The sequence below is a fragment of the Suillus fuscotomentosus genome, assembly GCF_016647785.1.
Source record: "Suillus fuscotomentosus strain FC203 chromosome Unknown F5891scaffold_16, whole genome shotgun sequence".
Lineage (NCBI taxonomy): Eukaryota > Fungi > Basidiomycota > Agaricomycetes > Boletales > Suillaceae > Suillus > Suillus fuscotomentosus.
Genome location: NW_024539528.1, coordinates 43,164 through 53,126, shown reverse-complemented (window position 1 = coordinate 53,126; position 9,963 = coordinate 43,164). Strand labels below are relative to the sequence as shown.

Here is a 9,963-nt window from a genome sequence, read left to right as displayed (position 1 = left end):
AGTCCCCAGCTCCCACCCTTCCTAGAACTCATCATGCTCAGGTTGGCACCATGTGTGTTGACGTGCAACTTAGTAATGGAGATTGACATTGGGTAAATACATGTAGTTTGTGATCCATTCAGCTCTTGCAGTGATGAACTATTTGGTCTGTGTTTGTCTAGGCTTGATCTGTTTTGCTTTTAATTTCTGGGTGTTGAACATTGTAGCCAACCCACGTGCTCTTCAAGCGTGGCTGTGGCTGTTGCGATAACTTCTTGAAGTATGCCTACAGGTGATACAATAGTGTTTCTTGCCAGATGCCCGGCATATGTTAATTCCCCTAGTACATCTCTTTATAAGTCCAAGTCAGCCCTCTTTGAGACTTTGACTGTCCCCTTTTTGGTCTGCTCAAACTCATCAGGAAAACTACCAGTTGCTTTTTTTACTTTATTTGTCACTTAATTACATGAAAAGGGACACATAACTCAATCAAGTAAAAAAGCGTGAGCCACTTAATTAAGCCCACTCATCGTCTGGATTTCCACTTAATTCACTTAAATAAGCAGAAAAAGTGGTTAAAGCATTTGATAGCAGGATAACGAGGATACATAGAAAGTGTGATAAGCATAAAATTAAGGAGACTCCCAGTAACATAAGGAACTGGGGGAATGGGGAAAAAGGTGGGTATACAGGCAAAAAAGCAGCCAGTGGCAGAAAACATGATAGCAGAGCTGGCGGAAAACATGATATACGGCAGAAAACAACCACAGGACAGCAAAATTCATGCACTGGCAGGTGCTGCAACAAAAACACAATCCTGCAACAATGGATGTCAGTGAGAGGGCGCCTGAATGATAAATACTTACAAATCATAGCACGCTTGTCATCCTCTGACTCGTCATCATTGAGCGAGTCCAACAGTGTTTCAGTGACATCATTCAAGGTGGCACACACCATCTGTACTGTGGTTTCGAGGTACCCAGTGGGCTTGCCTAACAGAGATTTGATGAATGAATTGGTTGGTTTAAGCCAGAGAGCTGCCAAAAATAAGAATGGAATGTTGGTCTCCTTCCCAGTAACTTTGTTGAGGACCTTCAGTAGCCTGATGCTGACCCAACCTCTTGATGCGGATGACAGAACATCCCGAACTTTGAGTTCTCCATCTGCGATCATGGTGATAGTGCACTCAATCTGACAAAAAATGAGCATGATTAAGCCATTATGGATTGAACTCACTGCTGCAGCAGAAAGAGCAAGAGGCCGTAACATCCCGCTTGTTGCAAGTGCATGCATGTCAAATGAGCGAACCTCCACATACCCGATGATGGCATTGAGGTGTGCTGTGCCAAATAACTGTAGTACAAAGGGTGAGCAGTATGCAGTAAGTGGAGATGGATTGTCCGGGTTCTCGAACAAGAATGCCCAGTCAACAAGAAGAGATTTGACCAGTTCGACAGGATTCACATCGGAATTTTGTGATAAGAAGTCCATGATGATGACTAGCCCTGTGGAGCCAAAATTGCTGCGCCATTCTGAAATGCGCTGTGCAGTCTGTATAGATATAGTTCAGGTCACTAAACCTAGAATAAAACAGCTGGCTTACGAATAACTCCACCATGAACGATCACTATGCCAAGATCATTGTACACTGCATTAAAAACAAGCTGCGCATGATGGAGAAGGACCTCATCTGGGATACTCCAGATATCTTCATAGCTTCCAGCCCACAGCATTATGGTAGGGATAAAATTCTTTGCCCAGCACTGGTCCGCTTGCATCGCTGCAGGTAAGTCAACCGTGCGATAGGCACTGCATGCTTTGATGTTGTCTGGTGCAGTATCTGTGTTCTGCTGGTGTGTGGTAGCAGGAGCACCATGGGCACGTAGTGCGGAAGATTTGACCTTAGCCTTTTTATGAGCCGGTGGCTTGCTGTCGACAATAGCCTGAGATGCAGTAACGGATGTCTGTACATTGTCAGAAATGAGTGCGATTAGGGCCAGAATCCTTACCGAATATGTTGTACACAGAATCTTCTCCTTCTTCGCTGTGTTAGTTTTGACAGGGAGCGGTGCCTCCGAATCAGAACTCATGATTGCGTCTTCTATGAGTTCTGCATTACCATCAATCTCCATGGACCACTGGGATACCAAAGACTCCTCATTGTCTAGGAAGCTAGCTTTCTGCTTCAAGAGCATAAGATTGTCTACCTGTGTGAATGGCACCTTAGGCTCCTGTGAGTACCGCTCCTCTGGTAATACTTGTGTCAATGGAGCCATAAGCTCATCATCCGACTCATCCAATGCTTCTAGCGGAGCCTCAGGCTCATCAACATCATAGTCCTCTTCATATAGCGTGACAACCTGTGAAAGAAGGAATTAGTAGATTCGGATGCTGGCAATGAATCACTGCCAATAGTACCTTGGATTTCCCCTTGTTTTGCTTGGTCCCCAAGAGAGCATCCTCACGCTCCAATGAATCGTTGATATCATCTGCAAAGGCGCCAGTAAGGGTATCGTCTGGGACACCATCTGGAATTTGAGGCAAAGCTGCAGGAATCTTAGTCAGAAGCTCAGCGACTGAAGTCAGTGCGGAGGAAGCAGTGCCCTCTGAGAAAATTGATGACGGAGGTGGTCGAGTTGAAGTGCTGTCAATGGATGGACATGACACCTGCTCTGGATTTCCAGGTTTGACATCTGATCTCCAGTTGGTCACTCGGCCACCTAATGCAAGTTTTGTGGATGTGTTGATACTGGAAGTAAGGTTTAGAAAAAAGAGAGTCGATTCAGTGAGGAGCAATATGGTAATGTGAGAGACAAAAGCCTTACAGTGATTTCCCATCAGCATGTGCATTATCACCTTCCACTTTTGACTTGGATGATTCATTGAGCTTCTTTTGCACATTGCTGATGGCGTCCCTTATCAATGACATCTTTGCGACTTTCTTTGTCACCATCTTCTTCCCCCTTCCTGCAGCCTTATTCTCCACATCCCTGGCAACGTCAGTCTCTGACACTAGGTCCTCCAACAAACCACTATCAGCAGGACTGTCACCACCGCCAGTGTCTCCTACTACAGACTTTGTCTGAGCCGCTTTTGGCTTTATTGCCTTGGCCCTAGGCTTGGGCCGAATGGGTGTCACCTTTTTCATCAGTAATTCCTTCTGGGCTTTCTCCATCTCAGCCTGCAGAGCAGCAACACGCTCAACCCCCTTTTGATGCGCTGCTTCTTTTGCTTCTCTCACTTCTTTGATGACAAGGTCATCTGCAGCCTTTTGAGCTGGGGACCGCCTCTTGATCTTCACATCGAGCAATATCTTAGCAGGTCGGGCAGTTGCAGTCGATGGGCGGGTGCGGCGGGGAGCATCTGTCGTGGACATGACTGTGCAGATGAGGGAGGCAGCAAGGGATAAGACTTTGCAGGAGCAAGAGGAAAAATAAAAGTAGGGTTTCAATTTGAGAAAAAACTTGTAAGTCCCACCCCCAACAGCCGCCGACTGTGGTAATCGGGGTGTCATTGTTTAATAGTATCAAACTAGTACTAGTACATGTGTTCGGCACTTCAAGTTCTCTGTCTTACTCTATTTTACAGTCAAGATGCCCATCGCTCGCAGGGACCACAGTTCTCTCCAGTTTCCTTGTGGTTACTTACACTGCACACGTCATTTCAAGACTCAGGGAGGGCACAAAAAACATTGGAACACTTCACACCCGATATTCAGACCAGCTCCTGCTACCACCAGCATCTCGCACACCACTACAGTTGAAGAGCAGCCTGAAGTACTGGATGGCCACTTTCCAGCAGGTCATGATGACATCTCTGCAGGCGGTGACAATTTTCCTGAGGGTATATCTGACCCAAGTCCAGCACTTGATGAGCCTGACATTCCAGATGATTTGAATGCAGAATTTTTTGGGCCAGGTGATAGATTATACCACAACTATCACCCCAAACTAAATGGTATGTTTCACAAAGTACTTCCAGCTAGTTACAACTACATAGTACTAGAATTATAGAGATTACATTAGTTAAACTCAAAGTCAAAAAGTGTCCCAATGAGTCATCAAATTAAAATACTCATATTTTCACATAATGTCATTACTTTCCCACGGTATAGGGAACAGAAATGAAGCTGAGAAGCAGACCTTTCCAACATCTTCCTATAGCTTAGTCATATTTCCACATCTTGACTCATGATATAGTAATTACGTGAAAAGCTACAAACATTGGGACACTTTTTTGAGCCACTGTAAGCTCGTCCTTGCAACGTGACAGGACGATTCCTTGCAGATGGAGCGCCCCCAACACCACCTCCAATCAAGTCACCCAATGACTGGGCTCCATATCGAAATCGTGTTGAGTTTGAGACTGCGGAATTTCTTTACACGCGCAACCAAATGTCTGCCGGAGACATCAATACTTTATTGGATCTTTGGGCTGCAACCCTCCTCAAACACAATGACAAACTTCCATTCGCAGACTGTGTCATATCCCGTATTCCGGACCTACATCCAATAATATTCCCACGCCTCATCCGGACCTTCGGATGTGCTATCCATGTCTCCAGTACCCATCCAGATCCCTGCACCTCTGCACATCCACATCCGCATGTCCACGTCCAGATCCCTTATCCTTCGCAGCTAGCCTGCATCATTCATCCTTGTCCCATCGCCCTAATGCCACATCCTATATATCCACGCATCTCATCCAGACCATATCCGATCTGGTCCGATCCGATGTATAGATCCGTTTCCTATCCGATATACGATAAGCTTCATAATTCATTTCCTGTGCATATAACGTTAACACAGCCTATCCGGTATTCCTTGTTACCGGTACCTCGGTTATATCTATTACCGGTATGCTTACTGATCCGTTAACCTATGTTCATTTCCGACTCGCATTTGTCAACCTTTGCATATGCTTCATACATAGCCTCGGACTCTGCTTATTAATCCTTCCGTTATTTCTCTTAGTATATAAACTCGTGTATATGTCTTGTAGTACCTCAGTCTGAATATCATATTAGTCCTTGCACTAGTCTTCACTCTAAGTCCTCATATCAGTTCTAGTCTTCCAACTTAGTTGTTATCCATCTCAGGCCTAGGGAGTTTCTCCCTAGGCCGGAGCTCTGCTTATCCGATACTCCGCTCATCCGCTCATCCGATCCTCTGTAGTTTCCGGAAGTTCATCCGGATCTTTCCCGCGGTCCTCCAGACCTATTCTGCTTCGGACTTTGTCCTTGCAGCCTTTCCTTTGTTTACTTCTACTCAGGACAAGTCCTGAGTAGCCATTATACATATCTGTATCAGGATGAAACCTCATCGTAATTTCCGGAAGTTCCTCCAGAACTTTCCCCCACTCATCCGGAAGTTACTTGCACCTGTCCAGAAAGTCCTTCCAAAGTTTCCCGCGCCTTCGGATGTCCTTCGGACGTCTTCAGACTTTCCTCGGACACCAATCTGAAATTAAGGGCACATACTCGGGTAAGGGGCACAGCACACGAGCTGAAGCCAAGCCCCTCAGAATCAGTCCTACCCTTTGTGCATGGTCTTAACAGACTACCACGATTTGTATAAAACTATTGACGCTATGCCAGTAGGTGATGTCAAATGGCAATCCCTCAAGGTCCAGTACACTGGGGAGAAGCCCAAAACCAATGTACTACCCTGGATGGACCAATTCCACGATGTCTGGTACTGAGACCCCCATGAGGTTATTTGGAACATGTTGGGGAATCTGGACTACACTACAGAGATGGATTATTGGCCCTACCATGAGTATTCGACTGATGGCAATGAACACCAATGGCAGGACTTCATGTCTGGTGACTGGGCATGGAACCAAGTGGTACATTGTCTTTCATTGTTTTCTGTAGCTACTTATGCTGAAAATTTCAGTAGGAAACTATTTCTGAAGATCCGGATACACTTGGCTCGACATTTGTGCCGGTTGTACTCGGAAGTGACAAGACAACAGTCTCAGTGGCGACTGGTGCCAATGATTACTATCCCTTGTATGTATCAATCAGGAATGTTCGTAATAATGTCCGACATGCACATCGTGATGCTGTTGCCATCATTGGCTTCCTCGCTATGCCAAAAAGTATGTTTCACGCTACTACTATCATTCTGCGCTAATTACAGTCAAGCAGCTACAGAGGAGCATGCAAAAGACCCAAAATTTCGGAAATTCCATCGGCAACTCTTTCATTCATCTGTCGCCAAGATTCTCGAGAATCTAAGGCCTGGCATGACCACACCAGAGGTTGTACACTTCGGTGACAGACACTATCGGCATGTAATTTATGGCCTTGGACCATACATTGCAGATTACGAGGAGCAGGTTCTACTAGCGTGCATAATGCTCGATTGGTGTCCAAGGTATGTTCTTAAATTATCTCCAACATCCCTCTACCTTACTGCTACTACTAGGTGTATGTCACATCCTGACAGTTTAGACACAAAGTCATTGTGTCGTCGTCGTGACCATACAGAAGTGTTAGTTGAAGAGGCAACCTATGGTGCTTTGTGGACGGAGTATGGGATCGTTGGCGACCTTGTTGTAAGTCTCGCGCATCTTTTCTATTAAAGTCCAGACTCAATCCTTTCTAGCCGTTCACAAACAATTTTCCATGCGGCGATATTCACGAACTTATCGTGCCAGATATCCTGCATCAATTGATTAAGGGAACCTTCAAGGATCACTTAGTCAAGTGGGTTGGACAGTATCTGCAACACGTCCATGGTACGAAAGAAGCAGAGAAAATTCAGGCTGATATAGATCAAAGGTGCATCACTTTGTCTAGAGTTGATGATTCGAAAGCTCACGTCATCAAAAGAATTGCTGCAGTTGCTTCATTTGCAGGTCTCCGACGATTTCCAGAAGGTCGGGGATTCAAACAATGGACGGGCGACGATTTGAAAGCACTCATGAAGGTTAGTTCACTATCACATTAACTAGGATATCGCAACTCGGCTAACAATAGTTCAGGTTTATTTACCTGCCATCGAAGGTCATGTCCCAACAGATGTGGTGCGCATGTTTCGTGCATTTCTCGAATTTTGCTATCTCATATGGCGCAACATCATTACAGAATCTACTTTAGGTCAAATTCAGGAGGCTCTTGACCGATTCCATCATTACAGGCAGATATTCGAATCTATGGGTGTTGTCTTCATGTTCTCTCCCCCTCGGCAACACTCTTGTTCCCACTATATCCTCCTTATCCGACTTTTTGGTGCGCCCAATGGCCTTTGCTCCTCAATCACCGAGATGAAACACATCAAAGCTGTCAAGGAGCCATGGAGGCGCTCAAGTCGCTACAAAGCCCTTGGTCAGATGTTGGTGACAAACCAGCGCCTCGTTAAGCTTGCAGCAGCACTCATTGATTTCAAGAACCACGGGATGTTGAATGGCACCTGTCTGTCTGTGACACTCAAGGCATTAAGTAAGTTTTATAACAAGTTACATCTTTATTGTTGGCTTAAATTTACACTAGAGCATTTGCACTTAAATAAGACGCCTGATGCCAGCCAACCCAACGAGAATAGTGCCACAGTGCCAGTACTCTTCAATGCTGATGTTACTATACAGGGTGATAATGAAGATGGCGAAATTGACAATGGCCCAACACTGGTGCAGGCTCACGTTCAGTTGGCAAAGACCCATTGTAAGCTATTTCATATTTTACAGTGAACACTTTTCTAATAGAATCGCAGAAAAATGTGCATGCACTATACCCGAGCTATCCATGGAACTCTCTATCCCCAATCTCTACAATATCCTCCACCGCTTCCTATTCGAACAAGTGTACCCAGACAACCAGTGCCCTCCCTCTGAAGTCCGGCTTTCGAGATGTCCTCGATTTGATGGCAACATCCAAGTCTTCAATTCTGCATCTTCAACATTCTATGCACCCAGCAACTGCAGTGGAATTGGTGGTATGCGCCATGAGCATATTCGTGCCTGTCCTATGTGGAGAAACGAGGCGCCCCAGTATGACTGTGTGTTTTTTAACACAGATGCAAGTGTTGAAGGGATGGGGGGCATGGAGATAGCATGTGTAATGTGTTTTTTTTCTTTCACATTCAATGGAGTTTCGTATCCGTGCGCTGTGGTGCACTGGTTTGACAAAGCCAGTGACAGACCTGACCAGGACACTGGGATGTGGATTGTGACACCTTTGTTTGATACTGACCATTCTTTTTCTGTTGGAATCATCCATATTGATTCTATTTACCATGCCGCACACCTCATTCCAATCTATGGAGCACAGATCATTTCATGCGACATCAAGCACTATGACTCATATGACGCTTTTCAAGCATTCTATCTGAACAAGTTTGCAGACCATCATGCTTTTGAGATCGCGTCCTAGGTGTTTTGGTCTTCTCGCTCTCGTAAGTTCATTCTGTCCGCTACTTGCATATGTGGTCTAATTACTGCATCATTAAGTTTGCAGAGGCTAAGCCATGGCGCGTCAGACAGGCTATCATAGAATATATCTCCCTTCTCAACTGTACTTCAACAAAAACATGAAAACACATGTCTCATGCTGTCCCCTCCGAGTCAGGATGACTATGGCTCTGCTGTTGTGGGTACAGGTGATGGGGTCATCATCTGCGTGATCTGTGGCGATTTTTCAGCAAGCACTTCAGATCTAGGACGAGCTTGAGCAGATTACTCAATTGATGAGTTTGGTGGGCGCAACTTCTGCACATTAGGTGAGTCTCCATAGTGCTTATTGCAATACTCAGACCTAACTCCATCATCGAGTTTGCAGAGGCTAAGCTATGACACGTCAGACAGGCTATCATAGAATATATCCCCCTTCTCACCTCTACTTCGACAATGATATGAGAACACATGTCTCATGCCGTCCCCTCCAAGTCAGGATGACTATGGCTCTGCTGTTGCAGGTACAGGTGATGAGGTCATCATTTGAGGTGACGAAATCTGCATCTGCGTGGTCTGTGGTGATTTTTCAGCAAGCGCTGACAGGTGACTTGGACTTGGACTTAGTAGTAGTACTGGTAGTACTACGTGTACCCCACTTATTGTGCTTACAAAACTTTTTCTGCTTTTTGAGCTTTTTTGAATGGTCCCAACTTGTGAACTCTGAATTTTCTTTCCAGAAAGTGCATTAAGTCGGAAAAGTCACATTCCGAGAGAATTTAAGGAACAAAAAGTGAGATAAGTAACCAGTGGTTTTTCTGATGCTGTGAGTGGTGCTTGACCTAGCCTAAACGAGGCATTTGACATGCCATAGTTGGGGCTTGATGTGGTGGTGCAGAGTATAGAGAGTGGATTGAACTTGACAGGGTGAGGTGGAGGCTTGATGCAATGAGACAATGCTTGACACTGCATCTGAAAATTAACATACATGAACGAATTAGAGGTAATACAACAACACAGGACTGACACGCAAGATGCATACTAGTAGTGTGGATGCAAAGGACAAGCACTGTAAATTTGGAGAGAAGGAAACACAGCATTATAGAGCCTGTACGCAGGCAGACACTCATATGTTGATCATTAACGAGAATTCAAAGTGTTTGGAATAACATATGTTGAAGTTGTTTGAACATGATCTATACCCTAGAATTTGTTACAGTGTTGCATAGTGTTGCCGCAGTTCCGGCTTATTCCGGCTTTAGCTGTGGGCGCAGCCATAGTTAGCCGAGCCATGTACCTACTTATAGCTTATGTAATTCATGGCTTGGTTTGGTCCATGAGCTGTGTTCGCAGTCTCTAAGTCAGCTTGAGCCAGATTTAAAATTAGAATATACATATATATAAATTTGAGCTTAATTATAAATACATTAACTTCAGGTCAAATGCCCAAAAAGGAAACAGTCTTGAGATTCAATGATCCCCACCTACCATACTACATACATACTCTACGATCATCATCGAACACATCTATCAGCTATTGACAATCAGCATCTATCAGATATCGACAATCAGCATTAATCGCAAATCGAG

At 44.9% G+C, this 9,963-nt stretch overlaps 2 protein-coding genes across 2 annotated transcripts; one reads left to right on the top strand and one right to left on the bottom strand.

The window, feature by feature from the left end:
- Nucleotides 1-760: 760 nt before the first annotated feature.
- On the bottom strand, nucleotides 761-3,355 carry F5891DRAFT_1186154 (uncharacterized protein; the record flags this gene model as incomplete). The annotated part of the gene is made up of 7 exons (XM_041366657.1): nucleotides 761-777; nucleotides 846-1,170; nucleotides 1,216-1,511; nucleotides 1,583-1,943; nucleotides 1,989-2,339; nucleotides 2,398-2,728; nucleotides 2,805-3,355. 7 exons carry the CDS (start codon nucleotides 3,353-3,355, stop codon nucleotides 761-763), a joined length of 2,232 nt encoding a protein of 743 aa, XP_041228093.1.
- Nucleotides 3,356-3,572: 217 nt separating this feature from the next.
- On the top strand, nucleotides 3,573-8,356 carry F5891DRAFT_1127522 (uncharacterized protein; the record flags this gene model as incomplete). Its single annotated transcript, XM_041364189.1, is given in 12 exon segments — nucleotides 3,573-3,936; nucleotides 4,231-4,458; nucleotides 5,537-5,667; nucleotides 5,692-5,826; nucleotides 5,880-6,081; nucleotides 6,131-6,359; nucleotides 6,432-6,540; nucleotides 6,591-6,766; nucleotides 6,818-6,914; nucleotides 6,970-7,426; nucleotides 7,538-7,670; nucleotides 7,690-8,356. The coding sequence occupies 12 exon segments, from the start codon at nucleotides 3,573-3,575 to the stop codon at nucleotides 8,354-8,356; spliced, it is 2,928 nt and encodes a 975-aa protein (XP_041228092.1).
- Between the last annotated feature and the right edge of the window lie 1,607 nt (nucleotides 8,357-9,963).